Source organism: Pan troglodytes, chromosome 21 (assembly GCF_028858775.2).
Source record: "Pan troglodytes isolate AG18354 chromosome 21, NHGRI_mPanTro3-v2.0_pri, whole genome shotgun sequence".
Classification (NCBI taxonomy): domain Eukaryota; kingdom Metazoa; phylum Chordata; class Mammalia; order Primates; family Hominidae; genus Pan; species Pan troglodytes.
The window spans coordinates 50649887-50664231 of NC_072419.2; the positions used below are offsets into that span (position 1 = coordinate 50649887).

Here is a 14345-nt window from a genome sequence, read left to right on the forward strand (position 1 = left end):
CAAGCTCCCTACACATGCCTCCCCGACTGCAGGTTGCCCAGGGCAATCCCTTCCCATCTCAACTGGGTCCCTCTGTGGGCTCTGAGGTCCTCTGCTATCCCCTGGAATCTGCTGCCTCTTGAGCTGGGGCCTGACAGCAGGTGAGCAGAGGTAAAGAACAGCTGCTAAATTGATGGCATTGAGGCTAGTGCTTGTTCATGGCTGGGTGTGTGGTACCTGGAGCTGTCCTGAGCAGGGGTCCTGATTCCAACTGATTATGTGGCCAGTGTGTCATGGAATCAATGACCAATGACAGTAATTGCTACTATTGTACTGTATGCCTACACGTGGTCATTTAATGCTTGAACCATCCCTACAAAGAAGGTATCAACCCAATTTTTCTGATGCTGAAACTAAGGCTGAGAAAAGTAGAAGTTGAGGTCACAGAGTTTGGTACATTGGCACTGCCTGGATTTTAACCCAGATCTATCTGACCCACAAGGTCTGTGGTTTATTCCCCTAAAGAGAGGTCGGGGGAAGAGAGGCTAAGAAGCTTATCTACTCCCTCATTTAATCTTCACGACAAACGACAAGTTAGACCCCTTGTACAGAAGGAGTAACCAAGGCTTCGAAATAAAAACTTGCCGTGTGCAGACAGCTGGCCCTGGGCTTGGAATATAAATAGTCACTGGTATACAGGCACCAGAGACCAATACCCACAGGCTAACACCCACTCAGTCCACAGAAAGAAGCTTAATATTTTTATAAGCATAGAAATAAAAACCAAACCAATACTGTGACATTTGCTCTGTGACTTCCTGTATTTATTATGTGCTCATATGAAAGCACCTAAGCATTGTCAGGATAACGTTCTTCCTCATTGGAGGGCGTTATGAAGTTGCTTTCTTTTTTCCACTAGTTAAAAAAAAATTCCCTTGGAGGAAGGAAATGAAACTTTTTATAATTGATACATAATAATTGTATATATATATGGAGCACATGTATTTTGATACATGCATACCATGCAAAGTATTTAGATATCCATCACCTCAAACATTTATCATTTCTTTGTGTTGGGTACATTTCAGATCTTCTCTTCTGGCTATTTTGAAATATAAAGTAAATGATTGTTAAGTATAATCGCTCTACTGTGCTCTAAGAACTAGATCTTATTCCTTCTATCTCACTTATTTTTGTACCCATGAACCAACGTCTCTTCATCCCCTGAAGAAAACATTCTTTTTTTTTTTTAGACAGAGTCTTGCTCTGTCACCCAGGTGCAGTGGCACAATCTCGGCTCACTGCAGCTTCCACCTCCCAGGTTCAAGCGATTCTCCTGCCTCAGCCTCCCAAGTAGCCTGGACTGCAGGGGCATGCCACCATGCCTAGCTAATTTTTGATTTTTGTATTTTTAATAGAGACAGGGTTTCTCCATGTTGGCCAGGCTGGTCTTGAACTCCTGACCTCAGGTGATCTGCCTGCCTCGGCCTCCCAAGATGCTAGGATTACAGGTGTGAGCCCCTGTGCCCGGCCTGAAACTTTCAAGGTCTCAAGACACTGTACATTTAAAGTACCCCAATGTCTTCCTTTTCCACTTCCCATTCTTTCTCCTTATCTAACATGAAGAACATTGTATTAAATCTGATTTTTAAGGAGTTTTTGTCTGTTATGTGTTAAGGGTTTGTTTGGTACCCCAGTGAAAACATTCTGCATTGCAGACCAAAGTGTGCTTATTTCAGGGGCATGGGATCATTGCGTTCTTAGCCATTGTCACAAAATACATGGAGTCATATTTAAAATGTAAAGTTGTAACATACATATGTTTAAAATGGAAATACAAAGCAAAAAGATGGATGTACAATGTCATGTGTATTCAGTTCTCTGTACTTAGTAAATGTAACAAACTTGTCTGTCTATTACTGAACTGTAGGTGCAAGGACACGTCTCCAGTTACTTTGCATCTGTAATCCACAAAGATTCTGGGCAGCTGTATTATCATAGCTTGGTTTAAATAAACTATGTAGTAACAATGAACAACAAGAACAAAAGAAATAATAGCTTGCCTGAGGTCACAGAGCCAGCAGATCTTATAGGTGGTGCGTCATTTATATGAGGAATGTGTATCTAGAAGATATTGTTTGGCGTTGGCTAAGGGTGGAATGAATCATGTATGTAATAGATTATGCAATTTACAGTGATGAGTGGATAGATTTACTTATGGGGTAGGTTATAATGTGGTGGGATGTGAATCTAGAATGTGCCTCCTAGGCAGTCATGCAGATTGTGCATTTGGTAAGTCAGGTATGTCGTGATTCGTGTATCTAATAGCTCTTCATTTGCAGGCTGTCCACCTAGTAGCTCTTGGATATAACGGGTCATGGCTGTGGCATGGTGTGGTTGATCTTGGTTGATCGTAGACCTCATTTAATTGAATCTAAGATGTCATCTGTGGAAAAATGCATTGTTATTTTTGTTGCCAATGAAATTCTGACATGAGATTGATCACATTCCCCGTTAAGCAATGTGGAACTGTGCCTCAGAGTGGAAGAGGCCATGTATTGCTGGGTTGTGTGGGGAGTAGCTGTGCCTGTGGCCTGCCATAGGTGCCAGGCAGGTGGCAGAGGCCTGGGCTCAGCCCTTGGAGGCTCCTCCCGGAGCTGCCCTCCACATCTCTTCTGTGTTTACCCCTTGGTCAGATCTTCTGTTTCTTCCCACCTCTGCACTGCCCCCAAGGCCGGCAGAGCCAGACCAGATACTCCTGAGGTAGGCATGGGAGGAACCCGCCAGTATTTGGTCTCTTTCAGCCCCTTATCAAATCTCAAAGTGTGGGTTGCAGGGGGCTGCCTCTTGCTCCCTCCCTCAGAGTCTTGTCCTGGCTAACAGAAAACTGAGCCAGGATCATCTTTCCGTTTTACAGAGGGAGAAATTGAAGCCCTGAGAAGAGACGATGTAAATAAAGTTATCGGAATAGTGACTGAGCTAGTTCCTAAACCCAGGTCTCCTGACACCAAATCTAACCTCTCTTGTCCTCCACAACAGTTGCTCCCTCTCCCCTTTCCCTGCAGGCAATAGCATTCCCCAGTCATCTCAGCTTCAGAGGTCAGATCAAGTGGACAGAATAAAGCTAAGCAGGGCAGAGAAAGGGCTTCTAGCAGTGGGAAGAACATGAAGATGCCTCCTCATACCACTCAAACACACATGCCCTGACTCCCGATTTGCTCACTCATTAATTCACCCACACATTCACTCATTCACTCACTCATTAATTCACCCACCCATTCACTCATTAATTCACCCACCCATTTGCTCACTTACTCAGTAATTTACCCTCTCATTCGTTCATTCACTCACTCAATTCATGCATTCACTCAACTCACTCATTAATTCACCCTGTCTCTAATTCACTCACTCCTAATTCACCCACTCATCAATTCCCCCACACACTCACTCATTAATTGGTGCTCCCACTAATTCGCCCACTCTTGCTCACAGGTGTCACCGAGGCCCTCCAACCTGCCCTTCCAGCCAGCAGTGGAGGACAGGCTCCCAGGCCTCCCAAGTCTCAGGCTTTTCTTCCTCTGCTCTCACTCTCTGCCTTCTACATCAAGACTTTACTTCCCCAGATTGATTGGCAGCCCTTGAAAATGTCTGCACAGAAGGCAATGAGGGCTGGAGGGAGTGAGAAGAACAGAGTGCACCATGAGCTTCAGGCAGCCAGGACCAGCTGTGTAATTTTCAGGGCCCCGTCCAAAACAAAAATGCACAATCCCTTGTTCAAAAGTCATGATGAATTTTAGGACAACCACAGCAGAGCACTGAACCAGGAACCAGGACTTTCTAAGGGTTGGGTTGCCTGTGACTGCACTGGCGATACCCCCACAAAGCCCACTCTGAAGGTACGAGACAGGTGGAGAGAAACAGGGGGATGGCAAGGGGGATACGAAACAGGGAGAAGGAGGAGGAAGAGGATGGACGTCTACCAGGCCCCACTTGGTGCTTGATTTATGCCATCTCATTTCCTTCTCAAACCACCCTTTGAAGTTGATTGTACATTTTACAGAAAAGGAAACTGAGGCTCGGAGAGGAGAATCATTTACCCAAGGTCCCAGTTAGTAGACGGTAGGTGCCTGAATGTAAATCCAGGTCTCTGCCTGCTCTGGGAGGGGGTGGGGGTGAGGGAAACAGGAGAATGTGATGGGAAAATCCGAGATGGAGCCAGCCTGGGCCAGAAACGCTGGGAGCTGTGGGAGACGGTGAGGGGCAGGGTGGGATCACAGGGAGCAGGAGCGGGGAATTGGAGGTGAATCTGGCCCTCCCAAATTTCCAGTCCATTCTGCTCCCAGGGGAACCGGGAAACTGCGGGGGAACTGGAAGGGAGCTCCCAGAACAAGGATCCAGAAGATTGGCATCTGGGGCCTGGGATTTAGGTTTCTAAATCATGGGCCATGGGGCAGCCTTATCTCTGCAAAAGCATTGAGGGTAGAAGTCAATGATTTGGGAAGTTATTGAATTAGGGGATCTCGGAGGTAGGCTGTCAGTGCCTGATAGTATCAGTTAGAATGCCTGACTTGGGGTGACAATGGCTTGGAGGGGTGGGTGAGTCAAGGGTCAAATGAGTGCCCGTGAGTCATGATGCCTGCCTTGTACAATTGATAACTGAACATCGGTGAGTTAGGGCCCCAGCAGTTGTAATTAGCACCCCGGGTGTCAGCCAGAAACCAACAAACAGCCAAATCCCTGCAGCCCCGCCCAGCCCATCCACCGGCGGGGGACCGATTAACCATTAACCCCCACCCCTCCCCGGCAGAGCCTCCACCCCTTCACAGAGGCTAGGCCAAGACTCCCAGCAGATCTTCCCAGAGGACGGTTTGAAAGGAAGGCAGAGAGGGCACTGGGAGGAGGCAGTGGGAGGGCGGAGGGCGGGGGCCTTCTGGGTGGGCGCCCAGGGCAGGGCAGGTGGCCGCGGCGTGGAGGCAGGGAGAATGCGACTCTCCAAAACCCTCGTCGACATGGACATGGCCGACTACAGTGCTGCACTGGACCCAGCCTACACCACCCTGGAATTTGAGAATGTGCAGGTGTTGACGATGGGCAATGGTAGGTGGGGGCAGATGTGCCCAGGTGTGCCAGTGGGGGCAGGTGTGCCTGGGTCCAGGAGCAGATCTTTGGCACTCAACTTTGGGGTGGGAGGAGAATGATACAAAATGGTAGGTTGGTCCTACAGGCCAGCACGGGTGTTGCCAAGTGAAGCCCATGTGCCCAGGCACAGTGATCACAGGCATTCCGGGTGAAGGGAGGCCTGCAAGGGCCAATTTCCAGCAAAAGTCGATCCCTGCTATTCCTCCCAGGCCCTTCCAGTCCTCACTGCCTCACAGTGGCTCTGCTTGGCGCTTGGCGCAGTGACGTGATGGTGAGCTCCCCCTTGGTGCCCAGCTCCAGCGATTCAGCCCAGCACGGCCCCTTCGTGAACCCCTTGGGCCTAGGTTCAGAGAGACGGCAAGGGATGTTGTATCCCTGGAGATGGTGGTTGGAGACATAACTGCATTTCTCGGTGTCTTTGGGACTTTCCTAGGGAAATTGGCACTTAGGGAAAATGGAGCTCTCAGGGAAGTTTTGCTAACTACGAAGCCAAGTCAGCACTGTGTGTGTTGTGTGTGCGTTCGTGTGTGATAGTGAGTTTCCATGTAGGTTGTATGGGTGGGGTGATGCCTTCAGGAACCCATTTGCATATGTGTGTTCATTTGTCTCTGTGTGTGAGTTCTGGGTCTATTTTCCTTTGTATTCATTGAGTGGGTCTGTGTTTGTGTCTTAGGAGGTGCCCGTGTTGATCTTGCTTATGTATGTAAGTGTGTATGTGTGTGTACGTGTGTCTGTGGATGTTTGTACATGTGTGCTGTGTGTGCGGGTCATAGAGCACATGTGTTTGTGCATGCGGACCTGTTGGAGTGCCCTGTTCTTCCTGCATCTTTATCCTGTATGGGCGTTTTGTCGTGTGCCCATATTTGTACCTGCTGTGTATATATGCAGTTCCCTGTGCTGCGGGCGGGGGTCAGCGGTCTCTGGTGTGCAGGACTGCACAGACCCAAATGCAGGACTCTGTTGTTGCCACTCACCAAGTGAGATTCATATCAGCAACATGTCCGTTTGTCTCTGAGCAGATTTTGTTGCCGCTGCGTCTCTCCAGATTGAGGCATCCCCTCCGACATCACTGGAGCATATCTGGAGGGGTGGACAGTTCTCCACAGGGAGGTAGGGGAAAAGAGGAGGCCCGGAAACCCCTCCTGGAGGGAAGAGCCCCATCGGTCCCAGGCCAGCCTCAGAGGAGAGGGGGCAGGCAGCTGGCTGAGGTCAGCCTGCCACCCTGCTTCCTTCTGTGTCTTGGAGCCACCCAGCCAGTATGAGGCTGCAGCTCCAGCTGAGGTCTGGAATCTTGTGGTCAGCTCAGCTAGGGCAAGGAGGCAGCTGCTGGGCACTGCCTGTTGTCAGATCAGCAGGTGCTCGCCTGCCCCTGCCGTCCAGTCACTGTGTGACTTTGGGCATGTCACCTCCCCTCTCCTGGCTTCTGTATCTTCTACAAAACAGGCTTCATTCCCCCAGGCCTGCTGGCTGGCCGGCTTTTAGGCCTGTCTGAGGACCACGCCAGGAGCGCAAGGCAAAAACACACCAGAGATAGCAAACAAGTTGCTGCTGCACTAGGTGGAGTGTTGTGTGGCCCCACGAGGACCACTGCCCTGCCCTGGGCTGCTCCCCGCCCCCATCACTTTTTCCAAGCCCAGGAACTGTGTGCTCCTGAGGCAGAGGCCAAGCCCCTGAACTGGGAGTCCCAAAGACAAGACCACCTCCAGCTCTGGAACCAGAAAGATCTGGGCTCAAATCCAGCATAGATCCTTCCAACCTGTGTGAACGTGGCAAGGCAATTTCCTCTCTGAGCCTCAGTTTCCTCACCTATAAAATGGGAATAAATAATAGTGTCTGCCTCCCAGGGCTGGCCAGAGGATAAAAAAGATGAGGTGCCTGGGTGCTTAGCCCTGGTAAAGGGCCTGGCCCCAACAGGGGTCATCTCAAGGGCTCTGAGCATCTGTAAGCAGGGTCCCCACATTCCTCACTGGAGTTTGAAGTGGTCTGAATTGGGGTTATGTGAAGTTGTCCTCTGAAGTGTTTCGAGTACATCCTGGGCTGGTGTCTCAAAGGCTCCAAGGATATTTCTCCCCCGTCCACTCCCCACCCCAATGGAGCAACAGCCCTGGGTGGCTCCTTGTTCATTAGAGGCCCCAGCAGACACCTCAACATGTGTGGCACTGGCTGGAGTAGCCCAGCAAGCCTGGACCGTAAATCTATGGCTCTGCTTCACAGGAAGCAGTGCGATGACACCAGGAAGCCACTTGTCCTCGCTAAGCCTCAGTGTCCTCACCTGTGGAATAGAGGTGCTCGGCTGACCTCAGAGGGGAGATGATAGAGCTGACAGCCCCCAGCCCATCCTGCCTCAGAGGTGGGAGCTACTTCCCCAGCCTCCTGCTGAATGGCCAGGAGCTGTGGGGGTCAGCTCTCCCCGGGGGTTGGGGGAGGAGAGGCCGAGGGAGAAAGGGCACCCACGTGGCTTAACAATTATCCCCATCTCCAGGAATAATTCACCAAGTGGAGGGGGCTGCACTCCTGGGGACACCTGGGAGTCCGCGATGGCAGAAATGAGATGCGGCAGTGTCTGCCTGTGCAAGGAGCCTGGAAGTCCTCTGCTCCGAGAGTTTTCCTACGCGGAAAAGTTTTTATTTCATGAACACTGATATAGTGCTTACTATGTGCCAAGCACTTCACATACACATATGAGAATTCACTGAATCCCCATAACGAACCTAGGGGAATATCACGTTCCCCATTTTACAAGTGAGGAAACAAAAGCATAGAGAAGTAAACGAACACAGTCAAAAGTGGGCTAAAAAGTGGGCAAGCTGGAATTGAACCCTGGGCAGAAGGACTTCAGAGGCTGTGCTGTTACCTATAGTGCATGGCCCTCTCTGGGTCTTAACTGGATGCCCCTGAGGAATCCAAGGTTGGATTCAGGATTTCTATGAATACACGTGTGTGTGTGTGTGTCTGTGTGTGTGTGTATGTTTGTGCATGTGAGCATGTGTGTGTGGACTGTGTGTATGTGTATGTATATGTGTGGACTGTATGTGTGCACACATTTGTATATGTGTGTGTTGATGTGTTTGTATGTATGCATGTCTGTGGACTGTGTGCAAGTGTGTGCAATGTATGTGGACTGTGTGTGCATGTGTGGACTGTGTGTATGTGTGTGCACGTGTGCATGTGTGTGGAGCGTGTGTGTGCTTATGTGTGGACTCTGTGTTCATGTGTGTGTACCGTATGTGTACACGTGTGTATATATGTGTGTGTTTGTTGTGTGTGTATGTGTGCGTGTGTGTGAATTGTGTGTGTGTGTATGTGTGGACTGTGCATGTGTTCATGTTCAGACTGTGTGTGTATGTGTGTGTGCGTGTGTGTGACTGTGGTGTGTCTGTGTGTGCCTGTATGGACTGCTGTGTGTGCGTGGACTGTGTGATGTGGGTGTGTGCGTGCGTGTGTGTGTGGACTGTGTGGTGTGTGTGTGCGTGTGTGTGACTGTGTGGAGTGTGTCTGTGCACGTGTGGGCTGTGTGGTGCGTGTGCGCTTATGTTTGGCGTGTGTACGTGTGTGGACTGTGTGGTCTGTGTGTGTGTGCGTGTGTGTGGACTCTGTGGTGTGTGTGCATGTGTGCATGTATGTGCGTGTGTGTGACTGTGTGGTGTGTGTGTGTGCACGTGTGGGCTGTGTGGTGCGTGTGTGCTTATATTTGGTGTGTGTGCATGTGTGGACCGTGTGGTGTGTGTGTGTGCATGTGTGGACTGTAGTGTGTGTGCACGTGTGTGTGTGTGCTTGTGTGTGGACTGTGTGTGTGTGGACTGTGGTGTGTGTGTGTGACTGTGTGGTGTGTGTGTGCATGTGTGTGGATTGTGTGGTGTGTGTGGACTGGTGTGTGTGGTGCGTGTGTGTGCTTGTGTGTGGTGTGTGTGCATGTGTGTGGACTGTGTGGTGCGTGTGTGTGCGCTTGTGTGTGGACTGTGGATTGTGTGGTGTGTGTGTGCACACGTGTGTGTGCGTGTGTCTGTGCGGTGTGTGTGGACTGTGGTGTGTGTGTGCGTGACTGTGTGGTGTGTGTGTGCGCATGTGTGTGACTGCTTGGTGTGTGTGGACTGTGGTGTGTGTGGTGCGTGTGTGTGCCTGTGTGTGGCGTGTGTGCGTGTGTGTGGACTGTGGTGTGTGTGGACTGTGGTGTGTAAGGTGTGTGTGTGCTTGTGTGTGGACTGTGTGGTGTGTGTGGACTGTGGTGTGTGTGGACTGTGTGGTGCGTGTGTGTGTGCATGTGTGTGGACTGTGTGGTGCGTGTGTGTGGACTGTGTGGTGCGCGTGTGTGCTTGTGCATAGCGTGTGTGCATGTGTGTGGACTGTGTGGCACACACGCTTGCATTTTCCCAGGGGCTGACCCATTGCATTTGTCATCTTCTTCAAAGGGGTCTATCTTTGCTGAAAGATTTGCTGACAAATAAAGGGGGTTCAGCTGCTGCTATTTTTTTAAATTTGGAAACAATTTTTTTAAATTTTTTAAATTTTTTAAATTTGGAAACAGACCAGTCAAACTGCTCCCTTTTATGGTTAGAGAAAATGAGGCCCAGAAGAGGCCGGCTCCCACCCCAGAAGGGGGCCAGGTTTTCATGCCTTCCTAGAGAAAGCTGGGGCTCGTGGCCTCCACCGCAGGGAGACGCAGACCCTCAGAAACAAGTCTGTGAAGTCACAACCAGCCCCAGTTTACAGATGTGAAACTGAAGCTCCAAAAAGTCAGGAGGTCACTGAGTGGGGAGGTGATGGAGTGGGAACAGCCCCCAGATCTGGCTGAGGCCGAAGCCCTGGAGAGAACCCTGCAAGGCTCCCTTAGATGCCTGACATTCTGTTCTTCCTGAAGCCTCACTCCCTTCTCTCCTGGCGCAGACACGTCCCCATCAGAAGGCACCAACCTCAACGCACCCAACAGCCTGGGTGTCAGCGCCCTGTGTGCCATCTGCGGGGACCGGGCCACAGGCAAACACTACGGTGCCTCGAGCTGTGACGGCTGCAAGGGCTTCTTCCGGAGGAGCGTGCGGAAGAACCACATGTACTCCTGCAGGTGAGGAGCCTCAATTTCTTCAGCTGGGAAATGGGCACACTTGGGCTCATGGCCCCAAGGTCTGTCTTCTCCCTGAGTGGGTAGGTCCCAGAGACAGCTGCCCTTCAGGGCCTTCAAGGCTCTTCTGGTTTTGTAAAAGACTTTGTGAATCCAAGAAGAGCATCTATTCTAGGAACCACATTTACTGATCATCAAGCTACTGGCTGCCGTTTATTGAGCTCTTATCATGTGCCAGGCACAATACTAAGTCTTTGTGTGTATTTACCCATCCACTTGAGCCCATTGTTCTTTTTCCCATTCCATGAGGCCTCTCCTGAAGCCTCAGTAGATAAGCCCGTCTTCCAGTCTGGTGCTTTTTTTGGGACAAATAGGAGATTGACCCCAGGCCATTCCACCTACCTCAAGGGCTTCCACCAACCCCAAAGTCTTCCCAAGGCCTTGGAGAGCCCTCTTTCGAAAGCATCTCCTGTTCTGGGTAACGACAATAATAAAATCATAGCAGCTGTCAATTGCGAGCACTTGTCATGTACAAAGACTGTGCCCCATCGGCGCATGACTTCATTTCACCTGTCAACACCCCTGTGAGATGGTTACTTTTGTTATTCCCATTTTATAGAGGAGGAAGCTGTGGCTTGGAGGGCTAGGCATTTGCCCAAGGTCAACCAGCTTGAATCACTGGCAGAGCCAGGGTTAACACTCAGGGCCCCACCCATCACCACGGTGTGGCACTGCCTCTACGTCCTATCCCCCTCCAGAGAGAGGCTTATGTGAACCAAGTATTAACTCTGAGCCAAAACCAGGAGCCTGCTATGGGTTCTGAGCTTTTATAGGATGTGGTGGAAATAGCAGGGCTCTGGTACTCGAGAGGTCGAGGTTCCCAACTCAGCTCTAACACCAACCAGCAGAGCGACCCAGGACCACATGTTGCCTCTCTGAGCCTCAGTTTCCCCATGTTTAGCAGGACAGGACTGGGCTCTTAGAGAGTTCATAGCACCTTTCCAGCTCCTGGTGGGTTCAAGAGAGAACTCCCGGGATGAAGAGATGAGAGCACTGAGGTTGGGGGGTCAACTGGATAGCCAGGGCCCTAGTTCTGTCCTAAGAGGAGGAAGTTGTGTCTTCTCCATCCAACCATCCAAAGCCCTCCCCAGATTTAGCCGGCAGTGCGTGGTGGACAAAGACAAGAGGAACCAGTGCCGCTACTGCAGGCTCAAGAAATGCTTCCGGGCTGGCATGAAGAAGGAAGGTGAGCCTCGGCCCTCCCCGCCCCACCACCACTGCCCCACCTGCACCCACAGCTCCCCGACAGTCATTTACAACTGTAGCCACACTTTATGACTCAGTGGCAGGCCCCAGGGTGACTGGCTAATGGCTGAGAAGAGGGAGGGCCTGGAAATCTGACCATAGGGAGCGGCTGGGCTTGGTCTTGAGAAAGATTCAGAGAGATAAGCTCCCACTCTTGGCTCCTCAGGCTCCCAGCAACCACCACCCCTGCCTGCCTGTCTGCGCCACCACAAAGCAGCCACGTTGTGTGTGTGTGTGTGTGTTTAATATAATATTTCGAACATTAGGACAAGCATAGAGAATGATATTGCAAACATCTGAGTACTCACTATCCCAACTTTACAAAAGGGACAGCCAGAGGAGCCCGATGCCTGAGCTTCCGGTCCCAGGGACAAATGCCCCAGTTCCCTTAGTATTCATTCGCGGGTATCATGTGATCTCCAAAGTCTTCACATTCTAGAAAATGGGAACAAGACCCCAGACCCATCCTGGACAAAGGAGGAGAAGACCAGAGCACAACATTTATTAAGGTCTTGCCAGGCTTCCTGCTACCAGCAGGTATCAGTCACTGGGCTGTGCTTTTTCCACACTTCAATAGGTTGGGTTCATTTCATTTTCATGACAACCCTATATGGGAAAATGTTGTGAAAATGAAATGAGCCCAGCCCATTGAACCTATTACAATTCCTCTCTTTTTGTGGATGAAGGAACTGAGGCCCACAATGGTTAAGCAACTTGCCTAGGGCCCCACAACTGATCCTTGGAAGATCTGAAGTCCCAGAGCTTCTGCTATTTGGACCACACTTCAGCACTGTCTATTATTTTATGCTCTCCAGATACCAGGGACATTTAAAATTGTTTTCAGCCCAAGCAAGGGAAGCAAAAATCTTTTAACTGCTTTAAAGTAACTTGAGGCCAGGTGCAGTGAATCATGCCTGTAATCCCAGCACTTTGGGAGGCCGAGGCAGGCAAATCATTTGAGTTCAAGAGCTCGAGACCATCCTGACCAACATGGTAAAACCCCGTCTCTACTAAAAATACAAAAAAATTAGTTGGGCGTGGTGGTGCATGCCTGTAGTCCCAGCTACTCGGAAGGCTGAGGCAGGAGAATTGCTTGAACCCAGGAGGAGGCGGTTGCAGTGAGCTGAGATCATGCCACTGCACTCCAGACTGGGCAAGACAGCGAGACTCTCTCTCAAAAAATAAAAAAGTAACTTGAGTTCATTTTCAAATCTCTTCATTTCCTGCTCCTCTAAACTCAACCTTTCCCAGCTCTGCTACTAGTCCCAGACCTTCCCTTCTAGCCCACAGTTGTGCCGTACCAGCCAAACCTTGGTCTAGTCCTGCTAGTTCGGTACAAACACCCCTCACCCCCATCACCCCAGCACACCCCAGAAGCAGGAACGTAGGACCCAGCTTGCTCCAGGGCCCACTGAGAAGGAGGGGAGGGGAGGCTTTGGTAGATGCTCTTTCCCCTGTATCTGCTCCTGGCCCCCTGTTTTCTCTGCCCCCTCCCTTGGAAATATCTTCTACGTCTCATCCTTACGGGACCTTAGTCTGAGCTCATGAGCTGTCTTGGAAAATCTGGGCTTGCTGATCCCGATGCAGGAGTGGGTGGTCCCCAAGGCCTGCTCTGAACGCTGCAATTCTAACATCTAGACATCAGTGGTTCTCCAAGGGCAAGAGGGGCTTTTTAAGCTGCAAATACTCCCTCCTCTCCCAAACCCAGTTTTCAATGGGGTTAAGCCTGTCTCATCCACTTCAACTTCCATTTTGTGGACTGGGAAAGATTATGAATGGGAACCTGATGCATATGTGAACAGTTGGAGGCAAGAAAAAGATTGAGAACTACAGTCTAAGGTTCCAACATTTCTGTGGTTGTATTAGTCAGTGATTCCATTATCCCAAAAGCCTAAGATTTTAGGCACTATGATTCCTCATAGGTGTCATCCAGAGGGCACTGTGTTTGAGAGAACAGCTCTCTCACAGTGAAAGTTCAGGTCTGTGACAGGCAGATGGGAGAGGGGTTGGCAGCCCTCCTGAGTGGATGGCTACCCACCTCCACTGCGTGTGGCCTGGTCCTGCATGTGGTCAGTTGTTATAAATGTCTTTTATTAGACATCCAGAGTCATCTTCACTTGTGTAATTTAGGGACATTTCTGTCTCTTCTGGGCTCTAGTTTTCCCATCTATAAAATGAGGACATTGGATAATGAACCCTTCAGCCCTATGAGTCTCGCGCCTCCCTCCCTGACCTACCTGCACAAGTCACACTGCCCACTAGGATGGGTGTGTTTGTTCCCTGGTCCCTTCTTTTTTTTTTTTTTAGATGGAATTTCGCTCTTGTTGCCCAGGCTGGAGTGCAATGGCACTATCTCGGCTCACTGCAACCTCCACCTCCTGGGTTTGAGTGATTCTCCTGCCTCAGCCTCCCAAGTAGCTGGGATTACAGGCATGTGCCACCACACCTGGCTAATTTTGTATTTTTAGTAGAGACAGGGTTTCACCATATTGGCCAGGCTGGTCTGGAACCCCTGACCTCAGGCGATCCGCCTTGGCCTCCCAAAGTGCTGGGATTATAGGCATGAGCCACCGCGCCCGGCCCCTGGCCCTCTCTTGAGCTGCTGCAAAGCCAGCAAACCCCTTACTAGGCTCCTGGAAGGGGGATGAGAGCCCCAGACCATTCAGCCTTAGCTCAGCCTTGAAAATAGCTGCTTGCTTCCTGGCCCAGGGAAACGGACATGCTGCCCGGAGGATAGGAGAGTTGGCTGATGGCGAGTGAGCATGGGTTAGTCGATGCTAGTGTTTGTTTACATGCCTGGGTTACCTGGAAGATCATGACACATGCAGTCGCTTGGTTGTTTTGAGAACGGGCCAGAGTGACAAAG

General features: G+C 50.6%; 1 protein-coding gene across 6 annotated transcripts in view; it reads left to right on the forward strand.

The window, feature by feature from the left end:
• Positions 1 to 14345, forward strand: part of HNF4A (hepatocyte nuclear factor 4 alpha) — a 77939-nt gene that overhangs the window by 40817 nt on the left and 22777 nt on the right. For 2 of the 6 annotated variants that reach the window (XM_016937951.3, XM_016937952.3), the window contains exons 1-3: positions 4827 to 5076; positions 10003 to 10177; positions 11326 to 11420. In XM_016937951.3, the coding sequence (XP_016793440.1) occupies positions 4962 to 5076; positions 10003 to 10177; positions 11326 to 11420 (385 nt within the window). In that variant the 5' untranslated portion in view covers positions 4827 to 4961. Of the gene's footprint in view, positions 1 to 4826; positions 5103 to 6137; positions 6229 to 10002; positions 10178 to 11325; positions 11421 to 14345 lie in introns of those variants that run through there. The other 4 variants (XM_024352259.2, XM_024352260.2, XM_016937954.4 and 1 more) reach the window with 3 other exon arrangements.